An 18235-nucleotide genomic window follows, 5' to 3' on the forward strand; every position below is an offset into this window, starting at 1 on the left:
GTCTGAGTTTGTTTTATTACCTCACCCTTTTGCAAATATTTCTTTAATCTATTTGAGTTGGATTGATTGATTTCTTCTCCAAAACGACATAGTGACCCTTTAAGTCATCATTGTTTGAATTATCCTCACAATCTGACACAGAATCGATGCTGTTAGTGTCTTTATCGCTTCACGACAGTGTGATGTGTGCACCGCTGGACCGTACCTCACGGTTAAAGGTAGGAGTGTGGCTGTCGTCCCTCCTCTGGCCTCCGGGCGGCGCGCTTTCCTTCAGCATCTTCTTTGTTTTTCCATCCCTCGCCCGCTGCCCGTGCTCTCTATCATACGGCGGCTGGCAATTTTTTAAAACATTTATATGATGGCGGAGGACAGTGAATCCGCGGCCAGTCAGCAGAGCCTGGAGCTAGACGACCAGGACACCTGCGGGATAGACGGAGACAACGAGGAGGAGAATGAGCATCTGCAGGGGTGAGGATGGCCTGGCCGGTCCTGTTGGGAAACGCAGTAGCGTTATTTCAGGCTGCCTGTTTGTGTATGTGTGCGCTCGGTCGGGAGCAGCTAGCGCAGCTAGCTAACGTTAGCCGACACAAACACAGACAGGCTGTTCGCCACAAGGCCGACTTTTGAAGCTAGTAACCACAGGAGAAGTGCTGGTGTGAAACCTTTATGACATCAGCATCTTTGTTGTTTTAACCGTGTGTGTCCTCGCGTACAAACGTACACTCTGAGCTAGCGTCCTGGCTGAATGACATGATGACAGCAGACCGTTAGTTAGCTAACGTTATGTTAGCTAGCTCAGCTGTCAGTCGTTGCTATGGTAGCTAACGTTAGCTAGCTCTGGGCTGCTCCTGTTCGTGTGTGTCTGTAAGTGAAATGTGAGTGAAACAAAAGTCAGCCCCTGCTCAATAATGTGCTGTGCGTCTGTGCTCGTATCTGTCCAGGAGTCCAGGGGGGGATTTGGGGGCCAAGAGGAAGAAGAAGAAGCAGAAGAGGAAGAAAGAGAAGCCAAGCTCGGGGGGAGCCAAGTCCGACTCTGCCTCCGACTCTCAGGAGATCAAGGTGCAGTGATGATGGTGACCCAGTGAAATGTGCAAGAAAAACCCAAACTGTAACCCAGTAACCTAGTGGAGTCACTTGCCAGGCTGTTGGTAGACATGGTACTAGGAGTAGGTGCAGGATAGTCCCTTTGCACAGACGACACAACCCAAAAAATACGTGTTTGTTTACCATTAGTGGCAATATACCTTGACCCAGGCTCATAATAACCCTTGTGGTTACCCTAATTATGAAGTCAGTGACTTATATTTGAAGCAACCTGGAAAGACCAAGCCAATTTTCATGGACAGTACTTTCCCAGATATATTTTTGCCCATGTACATATCATAATCTGGTTTTGGAAAACAAGACAAGTAGAGCCTGATCGATACATTGGTTGATCAGTATCATCTGGCAATATTGGCCCATCAAAGATACATATCGGTGTATAATCTTGTATGATATGAGAGCTTTTTTCCCCAGTTAGGTTTACTGTTTAGGTGCACTGATGTCATTTGAGACAGTAATTGTTAAACTGCAAAATATCCTGCCTCAGTTATATATCATTGTCACAAGTGTTTGATAACCACATTTGACGAATCATTGAAAAAAATGTGCGCACATCTGCCAATTTCAGAAGTATTTACTCCCTTAAATCGGTATCAGCATCAGCCCCAAAAGTCGAGTGCCAGTGGGGCTCTGAAGACAAGCGGATATCTCAGAGAAGTATGAAGACTGTCTGCTACCTGGAGCACTCTGACACACCTTATATATACCTTATCCAGTCCTTTGATCACCATCTGCTATGTGGGGGCAGGTGCTTGCTCAGCTTGAGTTATGTGAGTAGTTAGTCATATCATGATCTGCATGCTGAATTCAAAGTGCAAGTCTGACAGCAGTGCAGATGAAGAATTTAAATCGGTGCTTCTGTCTTTAATTTCTGCTGATAAGATGACAGCAAAGAAAGCAGAATTGGGAAATGACAGGGAGGGGCTCAGAGATGGCAAAAAACCAAAGACCCATCTGGATCTGCAAAGCCTGCTGCAGAAATCTTGACACCAAGCCACCAGGGACAAATCCCACAAAATTGAAGTGTCCTCTATAGAATTACAGATTGCGCTGACTGGGGCAGCGAGAGACAACAACACTGGAAACCTGCACCATCACAACTTTCCAGGAGTACTTTAAATGCAAAAAAACACAAACCTCAGAAACTCCAATGCATAGGGATACCGCATTACTATGTACATGTAAACATACTCTCAATAACTCTCAATTTGACAGAGGCTTGAACTGATGTGTAAAAATGTGTTGTTAGCAGTGATGGTCCAGTATTTATCAGTTATAAATAGTCTGGTGTGAACAGTCAATTGCAGCTCGAACTTTTGTTCAACATCCCCTGAGAGTACTTTGTTTTTATTTGAAAGGGGTATAAATCTCACACATGCCCTCCGTTGTGTCTTTTTAGCTACATTTGAATCATGCAGGAAATTCTGAACTGGTATTAAAATGTGATCTGTATCCGTACGCATTATCCAGATAAGGTAAAATGAAAGTTAATGCAAGGTGGAAATGCGTCGTGATCAGAAAGTGATCTGATCTGCCTGATCACATCTGGAGGTAGTTGGGCCTGCATTGTGATCAGATCTTAGGTGGGTGTAAATGCAACCCGCACAACGTGCTGGCATCTGCACACAACATAACATTGATGCAATTATTTGATGTAAGCTGACATAAATTATAGGTTGTTGTTCAAATTTAGGCTGAAAGAGAGATGCCTCTCATTACTGATTATGTGTCTATTCTGTGCCATAACTGCGCCAAAAGATGTGTTATTCAACAGAGCCTGTGAAAACAGAAAGCAATACACGTGGGAAATGATTGATATACAGTAAGAAATAACTGTTTGCATAACAGTGTTTATTGTACTCTTCTGTGCAGCTGATCTGCTATTAAAAAAGCGTACAATTTATGTAGTTGGAGAGTAGCCTTGATGCCAGACAAACTGAGACATTATTCTTTATACAAAGAGAAGAATAAGTGAATTTATTAAATTTGCAAAATTGATTTAAGAATTTGTCGTACACAGGGTTTCACAAAGTTTATAAAGTTTACCCTAACTCAACAACTCGCACAACTTTGTGATTTTTTTGTGGCTGTTTTGCAGCCACCTCTTATCACCAGAGGACAGATATCTGATCTCGATGAGGATAACGAGAATGCAGCAAAAACACCCATTTTTAGATCCCATTTTAATACTGGGTGTAAATGGGGTGTCCGTCTTTGGCCAGATGTTATATACAGACTACTGTTAGACGTGTCATGTCACACATTCAGGTAAAGGTTCATTAATGTGTTGTTTATACTTAAGGCCCATTTCTTCTCTAAATGTAGAACCCTGGCTTGCCCATTCAGAAGCTGCAGGACATCCAAAGAGCCATGGAGCTGCTGTCCTGCCAGGGTCCAGCAAAGAGCATCGATGAGGCAGCCAAGCACAAGTACCAGTTCTGGGACACCCAGCCCGTGCCGAAGCTAAGTAAGTGCCTACTCCACTGAGAGTAAGCAAGATTTATAGTATATATTTATTGTATTTATAGCTTATTTATTAATCCATGTCATGTTTGAATAATGCTTATTTATCATTTAGGACCATCCTGCATTTGGTAGCTCAGAAGCTCTTAATGATTGAGTGATGATTAATTATTAGCTTGGTTTGAAATTACATCCCTAACTCAAACAATATTACTTCAGCTGTCAGCAGAAACTCCATCATCATCTTTCTTGATCACTGTTTGTGTGCATCAGCGCCATCTACTGGGTTTATTCACCACAGTCGGTGCTGCTCAGAGCCAAGTGTCCCAAAAACATGTCAGCTGTGAAGTTCAATGGGGGTCCAGGCGTGCTTAGTGGCATTAGATTAAGCTGTTTCCATGACAACTGTTGGCCAAAAATCAGGTCTGCGCAGGAGGGCCAGTGCCATGTGCCTGCCTAGTCAACACGGGACCAACAGACCAACAGATTAGTATAACTGTGAGCAGTTTTGTGGTTTTATCAGTTAAAGAAAAGACACTTTGGTTTAGTGATGGTTCAGGATCAGTGTCACCTGAGCAGAATAAAATAACAGGAAATTAAAGATCCTTTGGAAATGTGGTGATTTGGGAAATAGTTTCGAGTCTTTGATAAGAGCTGTGCTATTTTTGCAGACGAGGTGGTGACGAGTCACGGGCCGATTGAAGCAGACAAAGAAAACATTAGACAGGAGCCATATTCCTTACCTCAAGGCTTTATGTGGGACACTCTGGATCTCAGTAACGCAGATGTAGTAAGTACAGTGTTTGTCTCCGACAATTACGCAATAAATTCATAAGGGCTGCAGCTAACGATTATTTTCACAATCAGTTAATCTGCTGATTAGTGTTTTTTCACATCAAGAAACAGTGACACATGCCTACTACCACAAAAACACTACAATATTCAATCTGATTGAAAGTTTTCTAAGACCAAATGGGACATTCTGACACATATCTTTGCCATTTTGGCTGAAAAAATGACATTTAATAGTTGCCAATTAATTTTTCTTTGACGGATCACTGCAGCTCTAAAGTACAGTTTGTGGAGACGATGCACAAAATAAATGTTTTGCTGTGTCTTTTTCAGCTGAAGGAGTTGTACACATTGTTAAATGAGAACTATGTGGAGGACGACGACAACATGTTCAGATTTGATTATTCACCAAACTTTCTCAAATGGTAAGCATTCTGTTCTGAAGTCTCTTCTGATGATTACTTTGCTCACCAAATATGTATACACAGTATTGAACTGTCTGCTGTCCCTCTCAGGGCTCTGCGTCCACCTGGCTGGTTACCACAGTGGCATTGTGGAGTGAGAGTGTCCTCAAATAAGAAGCTCGTTGGCTTCATCAGTGCCATCCCTGCAGATATACGCATCTATGACACGTAAGCACCCATAACTGATCATATGCACTTTGCGCAAAGTCGTTATGATTCGATAGAAACCCTTTCACTCTAATGCACGAGTCATCTTCTTTCCCTCTGCTGCTCCAGACTGAAGAGGATGGTTGAAATCAACTTCCTGTGTGTCCATAAGAAGCTGCGTTCAAAGCGCGTTGCCCCAGTGCTCATCAGAGAGATCACACGGAGGGTGAACTTAGAAGGAATATTTCAGGCAGTATACACAGCAGGAGTGGTACTACCGAAACCTGTGTCCACATGCAGGTATGCTGTGCAATATCACAACATGTAACACATTAGACATGGTGTTAAAAAGGCATTTAACTCTTTTCCTCTGTTTCTGTTGTTGTCTCTGTCTGCGTCAGGTATTGGCATCGTTCTCTGAATCCCAGAAAGCTTGTTGAAGTTAAATTCTCCCACCTGAGCAGAAACATGACCCTGCAAAGAACCATGAAACTCTACAGACTACCAGATGTAAACACTCACACATGTCAGTCCTAAGTCTCTTTACAACACTTATTAACGGCAGGGATTTAAATCGACTTTGTTCTCTTGCTCTCTGAAACCCATATAGAGCACCAAGACTCCGGGCCTGCGGCCGATGGAGCGGCGTGACATCCGCCAGGTCACCGAGCTGCTACAGAAATACCTGAAACGTTTCCAACTTGCACCGTCGATGGGAGAAGAGGAGGTGGCTCACTGGTTCTTCCCACAGGACAACATAATAGACACATATGTAGTAGAGGTATCTGGAGTCAGTTTCTGTCCTCACGTTACTGACAGCCTGTCTGTTGATTCTTCTGTTTAAAGCATTGTCATGTTTCTCTTTTCTCAGGGTGCCGGTGGTGTGTTGACAGATTTCGCTAGTTTCTACACTCTGCCCTCGACCGTGATGCACCACCCTCTCCATAGGAGCCTGAAGGCTGCTTACTCTTTTTACAACGTTCATACACAAACCCCACTACTGGACTTAATGAATGATGCACTGATCCTGGCCAAAATGGTAATGTCACCCTCACATGCCAACTGTCCTATTTTTTTTTTTGCTACTGTGTTATTCATCATTCATTCATTTAATTTTTTACTTCTTCCTCTGTGTGTTTAACAGAAAGGTTTTGATGTGTTCAATGCCTTGGATCTAATGGAGAATAAGGTGTTCCTGGAAAAGCTCAAGTTTGGCATAGGAGATGGAAATCTGCAGTATTACCTCTACAACTGGAAGTGTCCCCCAATGGACCCTGATAAGGTGAGCAACACGATTTGTCAAACTATCGATTAACTTTTATCAGCATCCTTCAATGTCTGGTTTTAAGATCCAATAATGAGACGTGAAGTAGGTCCTTGTTTTATTTTGTAGACATTATTTGTAGTGCAGGTTTCTGCTGCCTGTTCTGCCATAGCTTCTGCAAGTTGCACAATCAAATGAAGTCAACAGAAATCTTTAGTCAGCGGGACTCTCAAAGGCTCAGTTGTGAGAAACCATGCTTTGATGAAAAGACTATTTTAGGGCTATTGATGTAAGTAGCACTGGATATTTATAGTATTGGTCATTTTCATTTGGGTGGCACCAGTTATTTGTAAGTCCTTCACTAAATTTGCGTATTAAATCCTTCTTAAGTTCTTTTTTAACTATGAGCTAGTTTCAAACTGCTGATTAGGTTGCACCAGCGTGACCTTAAAGAATAACATTTTTAGTAAGCCAAATGTCATATTACACATAACAGCCAAGTTTTATTAGATGTAGGTATGACTTTGTTTTATTTATGCTTTCATGGAGATATCCGTGTGTCAGGAGTGACAGGAAAATATCTGCTGAAGTTGATCTAGTTTTGAATGTTTGTATTCTTTTTGCCCAAATTCCTCTAACAACAGGTTACCCTTGCTTTTTCAGGTTGGCCTCGTCCTTCAGTAGCCGGTCTTATCACGGCTGCTACACAAACACTGATCCAGAGGTCGTCAGCGACCTCAGGCTATTCCTTACCTGGACATACAGGTAGCCCATGCTAGACAATGAGAACTACAACCGTAAAACCAACCTGGAGACTGGGAGGCGGTTCACCCGTCATCAAGAACATTCTCAGTTCACCTGGAGGTGAAAACTCTTAAATCATCAACATCCTGAATGTGAAGTCATACTATGCCTGAGATGCTCATACAGTACAATGCTCCTGACATGCACACTCACATTTAAAACAGTCTGACATACAAGAGGATGCCTTGACATTGTGAATTTTGTTTAGTTCTTCTGCCTCAGCAGAGACCTCGTTACAAGGGACTGGCATGGCATTTAATTTCGCTGACATTGAACTCTGTAAATGATAATCAACAACAATACAGAACTATCAGTTATTCTGTCCCTACTGCAAAGGCTCACCTGCAGTAAGAGGGTCGTAAAGGCAGTTGAAGAGTTTTTAATCCCGTCCCGTCTCATATCATCGTGGTCAGTAGTTTCTCTGCTGGCTGTTTCGGCACGTGGGATATGTTTGCCCTCAGGCCTTTCTGCCAGAAAGCTGTAAGGATGGGAACTGATAAGAATTTATTGATACAAATGCCATGTCGAGCTGGCTGTAGGAATATCCTGTCATCTAAAAAGGATCAAATGAGAGAATGTTTGTACAGAATTTGCAGAAAAAAATTTGCCCAAGCCTGCCTGCGTGGCGCTTATGTTATTATAACAGCATGGGTGCTGCTTGGTAGGGCAGCAGTGGCACTTGCGTGTCAGTCCTTTAATTTAGGTGCATGTTGTGTTGAGAGATGACGCAGCATATTGCTGGTGTTTCCATCCATCCTTGAAATGATCATTTTACTGACAATACAGCTAGCACTGTTGTCATCTTTCTCTGAAATGAAGCCACGCTTTGGACCGTTTCTTCCTTTCTGCCATGACTCCTTCTTGTTGCAAGTTTCCATCAATGTAGATGCATGAGTTTGACGTCGTTTTACAATGTGCAACTGTAGAAAAACATGCTATGCTGTCATCAATAGAAAGGCATTGATGAACTCAGAGGCAGGCGATTTCAATGGATGAGACAAATTGTAACCTGTTCGTAAGATGATCTCGGAGGCATAAAAATTTGATAGATCGGACGAGTTCTAGTTGAGTTGGCTCCAGATCAATTCCCATCGAATGTCCTCGAATGGAGGAGGCTGTGGTTGAGGAATGAGTCAAACACAGGACTTTCACCCAGAAGACTGCTGTAGGTGTCCCTTATGAAACCAGCAGTCAACACCGACTTAATATTTTAAACCAAACCATGACCTTTCTCTAAACCTAACTGAGGAGTTTTGGTGCCTAAACCGAACCAAGCTGCAACCGTTTCACAACGATGACTGCGTGTTAGAAAGGCTTTCTGGCAGAAAGCCCTGAAGGCAAACTTCTCCCATCTGTGCTGTTTTGGGCCTCAGTAGAATTAGAAATGCTGAGATCGTGTTTCTGTGATAGCTGGCGTATGAAGGAAGAAACTTTTCCCTCAAGCATTCTGGAGAACAATATCATCTTGACACACACACAGAAACCCAAACACTGTCAAATAACACACATACACAAAAAAATGATATCTCCATGGAAGGACTCATCCAACTGGTGCATTTATATACATGTTTTTTTTTTGTTACAAATATATAGTTACCTGTACATTTAAAGCCAGATCATATTTATTCCTGTAGTGTGAGTTTGGGGTTCGGGAGGGCTGATCCAAAGTATTGTCCTCGTAGTGTAGATGTCAATGAGTTTGTTCAGACAACGTGGGTTCAAGTGGTTTCTGATGAAGAATGTATTGCATCAACGAAGCACAATTTTTGAGTTCCTAAACAAGCAAATGGGTCCTTGTTTATTTTTTTGTTTTTTTAAGGGTCAGATTTTAAAAAAGATGGGTTTCGTTACATACTGTACAACCTTGGTTTTTTACAAAGGATGTGAGCTGTATTTTACTTTATAGACTTGTTTCTAGGGTTGGTATTTTTGAAAGAACATTTAAACCACATGTTGTGTGTTTATGTTCACTGATTCGCTCGTGCAAATCTGTGTAGGAACAAACACAACCTAGGGTTACCTTTGTGTGAATGGTGAGTTGTCCAGTTAGATAGACTGTTAAATTAGAGGCCAGAGTAACTGTAGCTGAAAAAAGTAAGGATGCACAAGCAGGGCAGTGAGAATTACAGCACCAAGGCATGGTAAACAACAAAATACTAATTAAATTATAACCTGGGTGGATTTCATTTAGATTTTGTACAGAAAAAGTTTTCAATATAGTCAGTGTTTCTGTTGAGGGACAGTTTATTAGTGTAAAAATGGCTTACATGCTTTGAAAGATTAATGTTCTCAGTCGCATTTAAAGCAGCCAAGGTCACTTTCTTTTTGTTAACTTAGTCAGAGAAACTACGACTTATTACTTCCAGTAGCCTGTTACAAAGGAGTGAATAGGATGTAAAGCAGCTGATTGGGCATATTGGTACAACTCTGGGCTCGTAAACATACGTAACCATCAATACTTTCGCCTGCAGTAGGATGTTAAATGTGTTCTTAATCAAACTCTCAGCTAAATAAAACAAAGAGAATTGAGCACAATGTTCAGAGTGTCTGGGGAATAATTTAATAGACAAAAGCCTGTATCAGTAACCGCATCAATTTCAAATTTGAGCTTTCCTGTGTTTCCAGGTCTGTTTTTAATGACTTCTCTGGATTTGTTTTTTAATGGTACTGTATTTGTGTGTCTGAAAAATATACTGTGGGTCATTTTTTAGTGTTGTGCAGCTAAATGCGTGAAATTCTTTGAACAGTTCTGATATTTATAATTGTACATTGCAAAATGTCTTAAGACATAATACCTTTTTCTTTCCAGTATTTCTTGAGAATTTCCCATTAAATAGGCAACTTCAAAACTGATTTTTGAGTGTTTTGGGAGTATTTGGCATTTACCTGTGCTCAGCTGAGCAGGATGAGGATCTTTGATGCTGCTGCTGGTGTACTCTAAGGTTAAAAATGTTTGTGTTCTTTGCTCTGAGTTTGTTACTTTATGTTTGATGTTCCTGTTCATGTGGCTCTGCAAACTTAAGAGGTCGAGGCTGCTGCCATTTTTGTCATTCATTTTTCTGTATGTGATGTAATTTTCCTCTCATCCCTTTATATATTAGCAAGAACAGGACAACCAACGGACAGTCAGTGCTTCAGGGTTCGAAGATCTTTTCTTTCCATTGAACGATTGAATGAGTTACATTCACAAAGACGGATGTTCCTGGTATTAATTGAGCACTGAAACTTGGTTATTGAGTCAACAGTGTGCCTCATGGATATTGTTTGTGTCACAGATGTGTTGCCTGCAGCTGTTGGAATGAACTTTGAGCATGTCAGTCCTGCTGCCGTGATGATTTTAGCGTTGTTACTAGCCACACCCTTTAGTGAGAACTCAACCCGAAGTACCTGCCTTATTTAAAAGATGTTTGTTTTGTTTTTGTCTTTTTTTTTTTTTTTTATTAAGATTTTTGGGATGGGTGGGGGTGGGTGGGTGTACTTTTGAAATGACATACAGCTTTCTCTAACTGAAGAACAATATTTTTATTCAAATCCATTGTAAGCTGTGAAAAAGCTGAAGAACTTGTACCAGCATCATTTAGACATGACCCCATGCAAATAACAATCTGTTTCAACACACACGTCAGCTATACCAGCATGGATATTTGATTGAATAAACTCACTTTAAAAAGGAACATGAGTAATGCACTTCTTTTTGTTATGGCGGGGAGCACTTCTTTTTGTTACGGCGGGGAGCTTTGACTGACAACTTTTAAATAGACTTGTAATTGGTCAAAGTAATTTTGTAAACAGTTTAATTCACAAATATAATACAATAAAATTTCACTTTGAAAACAAACTCAATTTTAAAGATCACACTAGGGTCCAAGTTAACCAAGTTATTATAAATCACTTAAACTGCATGTAAGCTCTCATACCCTCTCTAGCTGCAGGTTTCCATATATCTCAGTAGAGCGAACAGAGACTTATTTGCTTTAGAAAGGCAGCTCATGCCAACAAATAACATTTTATTCACATTGTTCTGTTAGAGTGCATTGTTGACTTGAAAGTCAAGCATCTGCAAACAGACAAAAACATAAGTTGATGTGTTAAGTGAACAAAATTCACGTTTTCTTGATAGTTTTGTCAAACGAAATTGTAAAAAAAGAAAAAGAAAAAAGTCACACTACGGACACTCTTCAACCCAAAGATATGTAATTAACTTTTTTTTAAAAACGAAAAAATAAACCTCCACCAATGGAGATGAAATCAGAGAGTCTTCTGTCATTTGACTAATCAATTAAGTATAAGTTCTGGTTCACTGTAATGAAGTCTCGGGTCCTTGTAAACTGATTTGCAAGGCATAATAGGTGATTATAAACCTATTGCTCCCTAAAATGTCAGAGAAATAAATTTACGTTGAAGTTCACCTGGTTGGGTTAAAAAACAGTGGATCCCACCTGGGATATTGTTTTGAAAAATACTAGCTATTTTAACTTTCAAATGAAACAAACTGGAAAGAAATGACCTCTGTGTGAACAACTAAGGTCATAACCTGTGACAAAGGGGTCACAAGAAGAAACATACAAAAATAGGAATGGTCTGTTTAATATCTATGCAGAGTTTCTGTTTCCTTTGACTGGCTGTTACTTGACCTTTTGTTTTTTCCTTGCAGGGTTAGCAACTATTTTTTTCACTTTGAGAGGTTGCAGAGTGCAGGAGGAAGCAGGCTCAGTGACTTCCTCAGATTCTGTCTCAAGCTTCCTCTTCTGACCCGTCTCCTCACCGACTTCCTCCTCCACTTCCATCTCAGCGGGGCCTTCAGCTGTTACTCTGGGTGCAGCACCTTCTAGCCATGCAACATCCAGCGAAGGTACTCTGGGTGTAATTGCTTCCACAGTGTCTGTGAACATCTCGTCATCTTTGGAGGCACACTGTCTGAATCCCAGCGCGAGGACACTTTTCAGCCCCAGTGGCTCCGACACGTTCTGGCTGAGCCGAGGCACCTGGCAGGCCGGGACGCCTCTAGAGGCGCTCAGCGCTATCAGGTGATTCGTCATGTGTGCTGGCTTGATGGACTTGCACACAAGCAAGAGTTTGAGTTCGTTCCTCTCCAGAGCTTTGGTGACCTCATTGATGCCAATGGCCAGTTGTCGTCTGGCTGCCACATCTGTCCAGCCATTTTTGGGAGCATCCTGCACCTGTGCATCCTGGCTCACCTGGGGAACAGGTTCTGATGTTGCAGCAGGTTTCTGGTCTTTCTTTTTCCTCCACGGGCGAAACACTTTCACCTCTTTCTTCTCAAGACCTGCGGAAACCAGTTTGTCCTTTAGGGTTTTCAGGATGAAGTGCATATCTTCTTGGGGAAGTGGGCTCCATTTTGCAGTGAATGGTGAAGTAAAGGAGGTTTTGGCTGGAGTGTACCTCTTGGTTTCCTTTTTAGCTGCTGGCTTCCCTGCAGTGGCCATACTTCCTCTGAAATTAAGACATGGAAACAAGTAGTAAAATTTTGATATCAAGTACAGTAGAGACCAAGCAATATGTATACAGTAATATCAGGTTTTGCACAAACATGTAGAATCCATGCCAGCTCGAGTGCATGCTGTCATTAAAGGAATAGTTCACTCTAAAACGAAATTCAGTCATTATCGACTCACCCTCATGCCGATGAGAAGTCCGGTGTAGTTTCTTATTCCTCAAAGTGCAGCTGGAGACCCGCGGGGGTACCCTCCGGCAGCAATAATCCATATAACAGGCGTACATGGCGCCCGAGACGAAAAGGTCCATAAAACTACACAAAACTTTGTAATATTCCTCCATACTGCTTGTCCGCTGCAATCCAAGTGTCCTGAAGTGGCGACATCCAGAGTTTACTTGAAACAACGTCATTTAGTACATTTTTCTAGCCTAAACAGTCACTATACTATATTTTCCTGGAGGCACGCTCCAGCATGCATGCAAGTCTCCCTCGCACCCGCTTAGGCTATAAAAATGTACTAAATGACGTCGTTTCAAGTAAACTCTGGATGTCGCCACTTCAGGACACTTGGATTGCAGCGGACGAGCAGTATAGAGGAATATTACAAAGTTTTTGTGTAGTTTTATGCACCTTTTCGTCTCGGGCACATTGACGCCCGTTATATGGATTTTTGCTGTAGGAGGGTTACCCCGCGGGTCTCCAGCTGCACTTTGAGGAATAAGAAACTACACAGACTTCTCATCAGCATGAGGTTGAGTCGATAATGACTGAATTTCGTTCTAGAGTGAACTATTCCTTTAAAGACAAAGGGGGAATACAAATACTGAGATAATCTGAAATGCATGTACATTTTTCAAAGATTACGCTTTTCACTCAACCCTAACCCTCACCTTTACAAAAAATAGTATTATATTCTAAACAAACGCAAAAATGTTCCACACAAAACATAGACTAATCTTTATTTGTGTAACAGAGGTGTGCAAGGTGCTGAACAGAGTAGTGGTAACGCTGATTGCCACAGTAAAGATAAAAACAAACCTTTATAAAAACAGAAATGAAGATGAATAATACATGACAATGGATACGAAATATTACAGCTACAAATACTTATATCAGTATCAGTCCTCAAAAATCAAGTTATCAGGCGGGTCATAATAACAAGGTTTGAGCTTTATAATAAATAATAATAATAATTATAAAAGTAAAAATAAATAAAGCATTATCATGTACCACTTTCAGCAAATGATATGATGACCTTTTGAGTTTCATAATAATGTCTCTGTAGGTAAAAATAAACGTGACGTGACAGAGGTTTTACTGGTTCAGCTGTAGTAAAAACACATCAGTTCTTCTAACCACTTAAACATTATGACAATAAACAACATACCTGACAAAAAAAGTGACATTAAGTTACTTTACCTGATTTTTTTTTAATACAGCAAAAGCTTTAAAATTGGTGTTGAAGTCACACCTTCAGCACGGGTGGACATCAGGGCGCCGCCATCTTGTTTGAATTGAAAAAAAACAAACTTTATTTAAAAGAAACGAGCCACAGCGGCGCCGACCAGCGCTCAGTGAGTAGTACGACACGGAAGGGGCGTGTGTGGTACAAATAACGGAGTCACTGACCACATGTAACGTGTTCAAAAACGATTTATTGAACTGTATCTAATTCGAGATAACGTCGTCCCACTTCAGTGCTTTTATCCAGTGGTGGAGGAACTAGCCTGTTCAGCTAGCCTACCGCACCGTTAGCCATGGTAACGCTACTGAGGGTTACCCATGGTGACGCTACTGATAGCCTAAAATGTAGTTTTAAGCTCTGTAGCCCTATTCATGTTTTTTCTAAAAGTAAAGTAAAACACATGACCTATTAATAGTAGCATGTTCTGTGAGTAAAAGTACGCGACTCGTGATGCAGAAAATGTATTAATTGCATTATAGGCTACTTTATTGCTATATTAGCTACAGTAGCTATCCCTGGGTAAGTAGGCTAACGTTAGCTTTTTACTGTTATGATTGGGTGATGTTTTGCTTATTTCAACTGCTGCTGGGTAGTTTATAACAATTAGTATAACATTTAAGGATCGAAGATTAACATGTGTCCGTGTATAAACCCATCTTCAAAGTAACTACAGCTCTGATAGAGTGCAGGAAATACTAGAGAGTAGCATGAAATTTAAATACAGAAATGAGGTATCATTCAGATATCTCTCTCTCTCTCTCCCCCTCTCTCTCTCTCTCTGCATGTGTGTGTGCATGTGTGTGTGAGTGTGAGATGATGACAGGCGGCCAATCAGCTCCCTGCTCCCTCCTCTGCAGGGCACTCCTTGCACGGCAGTATTGCATTGATCAGCTGTGCCGCAATTACAGCTGCGAAAATCCGTCAAGCAGAGACAGAGATATTACATTTATCTGAACTACGGGGCTAAATCTGCGAACATGTCTCAAAAGGTAACTATTAACTGCTTTATTGTCATTTCATTCAGCGGTGTAACGGGGATGTGTGTGGGGATCGCCATGAAATGAAAAGAGGTCAGCGGTTGGGTGCTCACGCCATCTACTGTATGCGAGTCATCCATCTTTGACAGTGTGGGGTCGGTGAATGTGAGGAAAGCGAGTCTTGGCATATTAATGCTCGGACCCTGAGGTCTTTACGACGCTGCAGTCATCGCTGACTTGCAAGCAGATTGCTTAGAAAGAAAGAAAAACGAGAAATATTATCACACGTGGTTATGAATAACAGGATCTGGAAGATGAAACATATTCGACTGGCACAATTAATACCAATTTTGACAAATAGTTAAGATTTAGATCATTTGTAGCGTTTTAAATGGTTTCAGGCACATTTTAAAGGTTTTAAAGTTTCTGGGTTTTTCAAGTTTTTGCCCATATAAAAGGGTCTCTGATGGCCTATGATTATCTGGTCTGTCCCAGATCCTTTTGTAAAGTAGATTATTCAAGAGGCCCAAAAGCAGTAGAGCCTGGAATAAAAGCCCATTGTTTCCCTCCAACAATAGGTTTCCCGGGCTGTGCGCCATGACTTGAATACTACGCTCAGATTCCTTATTCAGTGCTGTCTGTAACTGATTAATATGCACATTCTCATATCCTTTGATTACTTTAAACTCCTGCTGCACCCGATATCTTATCCTGACTCAACTGTTGGACTTGGCAAAGGACAAAAAACTGCCTATGATTGCTTACCCTGTGCAACTTAATAGCTACGTTATGAATAATTAAATAAGAAAAGTAAAGAGTGACTTAACAGTTTCTTTTTCCATCTATTACCTGCAGGCAGAGTTTGAGAAGATTGCAGAGGATGTGAAGAACGTGAAGACGAGGCCTTCAGATCAGGAGCTGCTGGACCTGTATGGCCTTTATAAGCAGGCACTTGTAGGAGACGTTAACACCGGTATGACTTGCTGCAGAAAAACAGAATAACTTCCATGTAATGTTCCCATAAGTCTGAGCATTCCTTAATCTCTGTGTCCTGTTGCAATTGTAGACAGACCAGGAATGTTGGACATGAAAGGAAAAGCCAAATGGGACGCCTGGAACTCCCGCAAAGGTAACAATAAGAATGCTTGCATGCTCGCAATTACACTGTTAAAGGTCCCATGATGTAAAAAGTGAGATTTCCATGTCTTTTTTGATTATGAAGTAGGGTTGGGTGTATCCAAATGCTCAATCCATGGAGAAATCCACACCAACTCTAACACTATATTCACAAACTGTGCCTTTAAATGAGCCAACACGACTTCTGTAAAGTTTGTGATGTCAAAACTATAAAATCACCACCCTCAGCACAGCCTTGGTTGCAGAACCACCGGCAGAGTTGATGTTGAAACATGGTTGGGTGGTTAAAGAGACAGACGCTAAAACGGAGCATTCAGACAGAGGGTGAACAGGAGGTGCTGCAGCAATGGACAGAATGAGAAAAATAATGTGTTTTTTTGAACGCCATAAATTAAGTTTGATATGGGACCTTTAACATATGATTGTTATGCAGGTTTGATGTTTGTATCATTCTGATTATCTTAGTTTAGTGTCTAAGCTAACATTTGCTAATTCGCTCTAAACACAAACTACAGCTGAAGATGATGAGATTGTTGTAGGAGAACAAATTGGGATTTTGACCTGATTAAAGTGCCTGCTTAAAAGTCAGAACATCACCATGGTGATTACAATTTATCCTAAGGAGAACATGATTTATGAACCAAAACTACAAATGTCAATCTGCTGGTGGTGCTAGAGGCAAATCTGGGGATCACTAGAGTTGGTTGGATTCATCCTCTGGGAACCATGAATGTCTGTACAAAATTCAATGGAAGTCCATGTAGTTGTTGTAGAGATATTTAAGTCTTGACCAAAGTGGTTTACTGACCGGCTGACCTGAACATTTACATATTGATATTTTGTGTTTTTAATCCAAATACTTTCTATTTCTTTCAGGAATGTCCAACGATGACGCCATGTCAGCCTACATTACACTCGGAAAGGAAGTGATCAGCAAATATGGCATGTAATGCTTGCAATAACCTGAAGATGCTGAATTAATGCAAAAAAAGACAACAGTCAACTAACTCAATTACTAAAACCATGCTGCTGTCAACATACTGTAACCAGTAGCCTTCTGCTTTCAGAGGCCATAATATTGAAGAATAATAGTGCAATTAATTTTTTTTTGTGATTTATTTCCTTTTTTACATAGACTATTTCTATTCATTTATACAATTGAACAATTTCTATGCACCCTTGAAGATAAAAATATAAAATTTGCTAGTTGCTATTTTAACTAATTTGTGTAGTTAATTGTTGTAATGCACATGTACACAGCAATATACGGTATGCTGTACACTTTGATATGTACTGTAGCTTGAGTCCTAATCAAAACAGGACAAACTAAATGCTCTAAAATGTGAACCGACTGCACACATTTTTAAAAATAAAACCTCTTTCTGAACTGTTTTTGTTTTTGGTTGTTATTTGAGCTGCACTCATTGATATAAAAGGGGTGGACAAAATCACAGAAACACCACAAAGTCCACAAAACATTTCTGGAGCTTCACAGCAAAACAGTGTTACAACATTTTTCTAAACAACTAAAGTAGATGGGGACTTGTTCTAAAACACTAAAAAAATGTTTTAAAACTATAAAATGGCTCCATACATCTGACGTAATTCAAGTCTCTGGAATACCTGAGATCCCAAATGTATTTGATAAGATGTTATTACACCCTTTATATTCACTCGAGCTTGTGTACCCACTTCAGACGGGCTGCACAGTAGCACTTTTAGCTTTGCAGCTACAGCAAAGAGTTCGTCTATGTAAATCAAGTATTTTCACATCAGTTTTTGATCTTCGCACTAGACTTGGATTACACTGGACAATTTGTATGGAGCCATTTAATATTCTTGTTCAGTTGTTCTTTTTACATTTTAAAACAGGTCCCCATCTACTTCAGTTGTTTAAGAGAATGCTGCAACACTGTCTTGATGTGAGGCTCCAGAAATGTTTCGTGGACTACAAAACATTTCTGGCATCAGTAGATAATGACTATACTTTCATTTATGGTTGAACTTATCTTTTAATGGCCAGTATTTACAGGAGGAATAAGTACACATGGGTATATGAGTGTTGACAGACAGACTAGAACAAAATGTGAACCTTCTTTGAGGAATCCTCTCGATTGGGAAAAAAATGGGTGAAGTCCAAACCATGAAAAACTGACACAT

General features: G+C 40.7%; 3 protein-coding genes across 3 annotated transcripts; 2 read left to right on the forward strand and 1 right to left on the reverse strand.

Annotated features, from left to right (window-relative positions):
- Positions 1 to 270: 270 nt before the first annotated feature.
- Positions 271 to 7004, forward strand: nmt2 (N-myristoyltransferase 2). Its single transcript, XM_073485969.1, has 12 exons — positions 271 to 468; positions 942 to 1059; positions 3430 to 3571; positions 4239 to 4357; positions 4693 to 4784; positions 4875 to 4991; positions 5100 to 5270; positions 5372 to 5480; positions 5581 to 5751; positions 5842 to 6009; positions 6115 to 6252; positions 6898 to 7004. Exons 1-12 carry the CDS (start codon positions 356 to 358, stop codon positions 6916 to 6918), a joined length of 1479 nt encoding a protein of 492 aa, XP_073342070.1. The 5' UTR covers positions 271 to 355; the 3' UTR covers positions 6919 to 7004.
- A 3811-nt stretch (positions 7005 to 10815) lies between these two features.
- On the reverse strand, positions 10816 to 14007 carry rpp38 (ribonuclease P/MRP 38 subunit). Its single transcript, XM_073485551.1, has 2 exons — positions 13916 to 14007; positions 10816 to 12492 (listed from the first exon to the last, which is right to left on the reverse strand). The coding sequence occupies exon 2, from the start codon at positions 12483 to 12485 to the stop codon at positions 11664 to 11666; it is 822 nt and encodes a 273-aa protein (XP_073341652.1). The 5' UTR covers positions 12486 to 12492; positions 13916 to 14007; the 3' UTR covers positions 10816 to 11663.
- Positions 14008 to 14856: 849 nt separating this feature from the next.
- acbd7 (acyl-CoA binding domain containing 7) lies at positions 14857 to 17467 on the forward strand. The gene is made up of 4 exons (XM_073484735.1): positions 14857 to 14950; positions 15794 to 15911; positions 16005 to 16067; positions 16952 to 17467. Exons 1-4 carry the CDS (start codon positions 14939 to 14941, stop codon positions 17023 to 17025), a joined length of 267 nt encoding a protein of 88 aa, XP_073340836.1. The 5' UTR covers positions 14857 to 14938; the 3' UTR covers positions 17026 to 17467.
- The last annotated feature ends 768 nt before the right edge of the window (positions 17468 to 18235 follow it).

This window comes from Pagrus major, chromosome 17 (genome assembly GCF_040436345.1).
Source record: "Pagrus major chromosome 17, Pma_NU_1.0".
Classification (NCBI taxonomy): Eukaryota; Metazoa; Chordata; class Actinopteri; order Spariformes; family Sparidae; genus Pagrus; species Pagrus major.

Coding starts and splice junctions, on each gene's coding strand:
- nmt2 (XM_073485969.1), top strand. CDS start 356: ATGATGGCGGAGGACAGTGAATCCGCGGCCAGTCAGCAGAGCCTGGAG. Junction 4,358..4,692: donor ATCTCAGTAACGCAGATGTA/GTAAGTACAGTG, acceptor TGTCTTTTTCAG/CTGAAGGAGTTGTACACATT. Junction 4,785..4,874: donor TCACCAAACTTTCTCAAATG/GTAAGCATTCTG, acceptor TGTCCCTCTCAG/GGCTCTGCGTCCACCTGGCT.
- rpp38 (XM_073485551.1), bottom strand. CDS start 12,485: ATGGCCACTGCAGGGAAGCCAGCAGCTAAAAAGGAAACCAAGAGGTAC.
- acbd7 (XM_073484735.1), top strand. Junction 15,912..16,004: donor TGTAGGAGACGTTAACACCG/GTATGACTTGCT, acceptor TTGCAATTGTAG/ACAGACCAGGAATGTTGGAC. Junction 16,068..16,951: donor CGCCTGGAACTCCCGCAAAG/GTAACAATAAGA, acceptor TATTTCTTTCAG/GAATGTCCAACGATGACGCC.